At 35.6% G+C, this 6,950-nt stretch overlaps 1 protein-coding gene across 1 annotated transcript; it reads right to left on the minus strand.

Moving 5' to 3' along the window:
- Positions 1 to 5,035: 5,035 nt before the first annotated feature.
- On the minus strand, positions 5,036 to 5,449 carry LOC110875619. Its single transcript, XM_022123821.1, has one exon. It carries the CDS (start codon positions 5,447 to 5,449, stop codon positions 5,036 to 5,038), a length of 414 nt encoding a protein of 137 aa, XP_021979513.1.
- Between the last annotated feature and the right edge of the window lie 1,501 nt (positions 5,450 to 6,950).

A 6,950-nucleotide genomic window follows, 5' to 3' on the forward strand; every position in this document is an offset into this window, starting at 1 on the left:
TTTTAGGTTAGGAGCTTGAAGCTTTTGGTTGAAAGCTACTACTAGTAGTGTTTAGAAGGAGCTACAAGCTTTTAGGAAAAAAATGACTAATTTAATCTCTAAAAATAATGAACTTTTTAATGCCCAAGCTTTTTAAATTTTTAGTTATGTCCATTTTGGTCATTTTATACATTTTATTAAAAGCTCCAGCTACTCTACCAAACACCAAATGTATCTAAAAAGCTACAACTACTAGCTACCAGCTTCCAGTCATCAACTACTAGCTTTCAGCTTACAACTATCAGTCAACGTAACAAATATGGAATAAATTTTTCCAAGTCATTATTGTTTATTCTATTCTATTCATCTTCTTCATCAACGTAAATTCCTTCATTAAACCTTCAAACTTCAACTTACCCATTAAATTAAGAGTAAACTTCCGTTTTACTTCCTGTGGTTTGGTCGTTTTAATAATTTTGTCCTAATTTTTTAAAAATAGCCATTTTACTCCCTCATATTTCTGTTTTGTTACTAGTTTGCTCCCCGGCTCTTAACTCAGCTAAATCATTCAATAAAGAGAAAGTTGTGCGGCGGGGAGCAAACTGGTGACAAAACCGAAACATCAAGGAGTAAAATGGTTATTTTTAATGGATAGGAGCAAAACCGTTAAAACGACCAAATCATAGAGAGCAAAACGGAAATTTACTCTTAAAGTAAAGTTGTTCATAAAAATCTTTGATTTTTTTTTTTTCTGTTTGTTTTGTCAATGTTAGAGGTGCGACTCAAGCTTTTGCGCGGGTGTTGCTTACAAAACCTGAATATTTCAACTACTTTGATGAATCTCAAAGGAGGTATCAATTTGGACCTACGGTGGGTGTGTGCCCACCCTGTTTTCAACGTGAATCCGCCACTTGTATATTATCAAGCACAAGTTCTTAGAAACAATTAACATAAATGATATATTAAATGAATAAAAAACAATTAGCATGGGATTTTTGAATATGGGTTTCAATTAAATACTAAAAAGATAAATGATGATAAATATATACATATATATAAAAGCAAAATAAATAGAAAAGCAAGCATGAAAACCACGTTTGAGCTTATTAATTAAAATAAAATTGTATGAATATATTAAAACTTAAAAGAGAACAAATATGTGCTAAAAGGAAAAGGTCAACAAAATATGTGTGCTACACAAAACGACAAAAGTATCCTCTTGCTTTTGTGTTGTTTTTTCAGTGTATATTGTCGTCTAACTAGTTTTATATAAAGAGAAATCAAATATAGGCCAACCATCGTATCTTTTCATCTCTTTTTCACATTTACAACTTTCGGCCAATTCATAGCCATGGCATCGTGTGTAGAATTGGTGCCAGTTGCTTTTTCCATAGTTATATAATATTAATATTGAATAAGAAAGTCTATCAAGAATGTTCTAATGTTAATAAACTGTTTTGATGGAAATATGAATTATGCGTGAAAAAGGTAGAAATTAATTAACAGGGATTACAAAGGGTTTTTTGTCTAATAATGTAGCTTTGTTGCTCTTCTACACCATGGGGGACGTCCCTCTACCATCTTAGACCGTCGTCGGGTGCTACACCATCCCCCCCCCCCCCCCCCCGGTCCCCGTCCTCTCCGGCACCAGCTAGACGTTTGCGACGAGCACAAAATGACAAAAAACCAGTGGGGACCGTTGCCTATATGACCGTTTAAAAAAATCAAATTCAAAATTTATATTAATTAAATAACGGTTATAATTCAAATATATACCCAATTCACTTCCACTTTTATAAATACTTACCTCTTTTACACCTTTTTTTCACGATTTTTCACCCACTACAATCCCATATATCTCTCACATTTTATAACCACTCTTCCCTTTTTATAAAAACTCATCAATTTTTATACCATTTTTTACCCGCTACCACCCCATCTCTCTCTCAAAAATTATCATGGCTTCACATTCTTCCATTTCTTCAATCTCTTCCATTTCTTCATCTTCTTCGTCTACGTGGTATTCATCATCTTCGGAAGAGGATGCTATTATGCACAACATGATTATGAACGCGGCTCAGATCTTCATGGCGGGTGATGAAGCGTCGTCCCAACGGCTAACTGGACGAGCAAAATTAAACCGAGACCAAGAAGGTACTTTACTATTTTTTCCTTATGTTTTATATAGATTTGAAAATGTATTTTATAATTAATTTCATTTATGTTTCGTTTTAAATTTATAGCCGCCCCGATAAACTAGTAGCCGATTATTTTGCCGAGGAACCCGTGTACCTAGCCGACATTTTTCGACATTGGTTCCGCATGAGTCGTCCACTTTTTTTTACGTATTGCAGGCGACATGGCCCAGTCTGATCCATTTTTTACATTGCGAAACGACGCTAGGGGGCAAAGGGGTTTCAGTAATTTACAAAAATGTACGTCGGCCATTCGCCAACTTGCATACGGTTACGCACCCGATGCATTAGACGAGTATATAAGGATGTCTGAAAGAACCGCACGTCTATGTTTGCACAAGTTTTGCGAATGAGTTGTCAAATTGTATAGTAAGCGATACCTGCGGTAACCGAACGCAAATGACGTTCAAAAATTATATCAAGCACAAGAACAGAGACATGGTTTCCCAGGAATGCTCGGGAGCATTGATTGCATGCACTGGCCGTGGCAGAACTGCCCAGTTTCCTGGCAAGGTCAGTATGCTAGGGGAGACATGGACATCCGACTATTATTCTAGAGGTTGTTGCGTCACAAGATCTCTGGATCTGACATGCTTTTTTTGGTCTACCTGGTTCACTCAATGACCTTAACATCATATACCAGTCACAGATATTTGAGGATGTAGTAGCGGGTACAGGTCCAGACACAAGTTTTACGGTTTTGGGGGTGGAATACAGGCGAGGCTACTACCTAGCCGATGGAATATACCCAACGTACTCGACAATCGTTAAAACTGTTCTGCACCCGACAGACGAAAAAAGAAAAAAATTTGCGAAGTATCAAAAGGGTGCGAGAAAAGATATTGAACGGGCTTTTGGTGTTCTACAAAAAAAATGGCAAATCATTGAACATCCAGCACGTTCGGCTACACCAAAGAGGTTACGACACATTATGTACGCTTGTATCATCCTTCATAACATGATCATTGAAGATGAAGGTAAAGCGATATGCGAGTACGACGAAAACGCGTCTACTGGAAATTCTGTTCCAGTTAGTGGGGAACAACAAGATTTGAACATGTTCGCTCTACGTAACGAGTACACACATCATAACCTACAAGCGGACTTGGTGGAGTACATTTGGAACAACGCTCAAAACGAACTCGACCACGACATGGAAGACGAAGACTAGTACCTTATTTTAATATATTAGGATTTTTTTAAGTTTATGTTTTTTTTAAGTTTATGTTTTTTTTAATATTAATGAAATTATTTTGTTAGTTTATTTGTTAAATGTTAAAAAAAAGTAGAAGATTAGAAAAATAAAAAAAAAACATAAAAATGGTGGGGTAGGATCATCTAGGACCATCCTCCATACCCTCTAGTTTTGTGGGATGGACCATCCTTGGAAGGACTATGACGTGGCGCCTACGTGACGGATCATCCTCCCTTGGATGAACATCACCATACCCTCTAACCTAATGATACTATTTAGTTTCATAGTGGACGTTAGTGTAAAATTTATGACTAGATTTACAAGGGCTAAAGTTTTGTCATTGTAAATAAATGAGATTATTCACTTATTGTTAGGATTTCAAATACATTACTACTTGTATGTATTGGTATCTAATGAGATTGTGGTGAGAGTGAACGACTTCTTTAATGGTTTGTTTAGCAACGGAAATATATAATATATTTTCACATTTAATGGTTATACTTAATATATTATATTAAATATAATATAATATTTAATGGTGAGAGCGAATGACTTCTTTAATTCATTCTATAATGTATTGGTGTCTGGTGAGATTATGGTGAGAATGAATGACTTCTTTAATGGTTTGTTTAGCAATGGAAATATAATATATTTTCACATTTACAACTTCCAGCCAATTCATATAAATATATTTTCACATTTAGTGGTTTGTTTAGCAACGAGAATATAATATATTTTTACATTTAATTGTTTGTTTAATATGTTTTCACATTTAGTATATTCGCACATTTACAATTTCCGGCCAATTCATATAATATATTTTCACATTTAATGGTTTGTTTAATATATTTTCACATTTACAACTTCCGGCAAATTCATATAATATATTTTCACATTTAATGGTTTGTTTAGCAACGGAAATATAATATATTTTCACATTTACAACTTTCGACCAATTCATATAATATATTTTCACATTTAATGGTTTGTTTAGCAACGGAAATATAATATATTTTTCAAATTTAATGGTTATATTTAATATATTATATTAAATATAATATAATATTTAATGGTGAGAGTGAACGACTTCTTTAATTCATTCTTTAATGTATTGGTGTCTGGTGAGATTGTGGTGAGAGTGAACGACTTCTTTAACGTTTTGTTTAGCAACGGAAATATAATATATTTTCACATTTACAACTTCCGGCCAATTCATAGCCATGGCGTCGTGTGTAGAATCGGTGCCAGTTGCTTTTTTATAGTTATATAATATTAATATTGAATAAAAAAGTCTATCAAGAATGTTCTAATGTTAATAAACTGTTTTGATGGAAATATGAATTATGCGTGATAAAAGGTAGAAATTAATTAACAGGGATAACAAATGGCTTTTTGTCTAATAATGTAGCTTTGTTGCTCTTCTAATGATACGATTTAGTTTCATAATGGGCGTTAGTGTAAAATTTATGACTAGATTTTTTTTTGAAAGGTAAATTTCATTGAAAAACAAACGCCCCTAACAGTCCTTAAAATGGGGACCATCGGGCTAAAACGAAATTACATCGAGTTCATAGGATTATTACACCAATCATTCCAATCTATACCTTTCAATCTAGATCTATGACGAAACCAAAAAACCGACACGGACTTAATATATTGCATGACTTCAATAGTTCTCTGGGGGCTTTCCACCAAACACTCTAGAATTCCTTTCGTTCCAAATGGTCCACATAGTAGTGAATATGATGCCTCGCAAAATGTACCTCTCCTGTTTCGTCTTCGTTTGAGTCTCCGCCAAAGACAAAAGATCTTTCACGTCAAAAACAAACAAGGGAGCTAACTTACACCACAATGCGACCCGAGCCCAAATTTCCGAGGAGAAGATGCAGCCAGTAAACAAGTGTATAGCCGTCTCCGAATCCGCTTCACAAAGGACGCAAGACATATCTTCAATTGTTACTGTGCGTTTGATTAATTCCATCTTAGTAGGAAGGCGATTAAGATCGGCACGCCAAACCATAATTTTGCATTTCAATGGAGTCCATCCTTTCCATTTCATGTTTGAGCCGGTCGAAGTCATCGGTTTATAAGAGATCAATTTTTTCGCACCGTTAACTTAGAAACACCCATTTTTATCACCCTTCCACTTCCAACGATCCGCACCACTACTCCATTTGTAATCGTGTATATCCGAGAGGATTTGGAATAGCTCAGCCAGGTCCCTCATACAAAGTAGGAGAGCTACGCCAATCCCACGTAACAGAAGTATCAGCGCCGTTCTCGACAGTCACCCAGGAATTCACATTCTCCCATTTGTTCTTTTCGAGGCGAAAAAGATTTGGATAAACATAGCGCAAAGGTTGATCCCGAAGCCACGTATCAGTCCAAAAATTAACAGCCGAACCTGCTCCGACATCTGCAACAAAATAGCTATTTAGCTCTCTACCGTTATCAATCTTTTTAGAACCCGTCTTTACAATCCGTTTCCAACACCCGCTAGCCGATGAACTACACGGAAGCATAGTCCATGCACGACTTGACCCGTTGCACCCCACTATAACCTTTTTCCACAAGCTATTTCCTTCAAGTTTGAAACGCCAAGTCCATTTAAAAAGAAGTGCTTCATTTATATATGAGTAAATTGCCATTTTAGTCCCTGTGGTTTGGCCTATTTTGCCAGTATAGTCCAAAGGTTTCATTTTTAACATCTGGATCCAAAAAGGTTTCTCGTTGCCATTTTGGTCCAACTGACTTAACTCCATCCATATATGTTAAAGCTGTCAAGGGCATTTTTGTCATTTCATTATTCCTTTTATTAACCTTTTTTTCTTATTTCTTTTTCTTTTAATTAAAGCCTTTATTAGCTCTTTAAATGACTTTAAATGACATAGCTGCTTCATTCATTGATCACAACACACACAGTTCCCCCAATTTTAAAACCCTAACAACGAAACGAAGACGATCGATCAAAGGCGACTGAGCTGTGAACGAGCATTGTGCGGTGGTTTCTGAACGATGAATGACCCTTGGTGTGTTCGTGATCCTAATGAAGTATTCAATCCAGAAGAGGCATATGGTAAGTTCTGTTTAATACTCAACATTTTGTTTAAATTTTGCGTTTTTAAAGTGGATTGATCACTTATTTGAAGTTTATATGTTCATTGATGCAGTAAACTACCCTGAAAACTTTTCAATCGAAATACACCATGGGGGTGAATTTACAGAGTATCCTGGAATGACATATGCGAAGGGTAAGGTTTCTTATGTTGACAAGGTTAACTCAGACTACTTTTCAGTCATTGTACTGAAGGATATGATGGTGGATATTGGGTATAGAGAGGAGGATGATATGAGATTTATGTATAAATTGCTAGGAGAGGATATGGATTTAGGGCTAAGACCACTGTTAAATGATGGCTATATTCTTGATCTTTTAAAGCTATCTAGAACTACTAAACTGATAGATGTGTTTGTAGAACATATTAGACCTGATTATGAAGGTTTGCAGTTAAGAAACAATGCAGAGCATGATATCAATGAAAATGTAGATGATGTGGATGGCAGTAGTGTAGCTGATGGGG

This window comes from Helianthus annuus, chromosome 9, assembly GCF_002127325.2.
Source record: "Helianthus annuus cultivar XRQ/B chromosome 9, HanXRQr2.0-SUNRISE, whole genome shotgun sequence".
Classification (NCBI taxonomy): domain Eukaryota; kingdom Viridiplantae; phylum Streptophyta; class Magnoliopsida; order Asterales; family Asteraceae; genus Helianthus; species Helianthus annuus.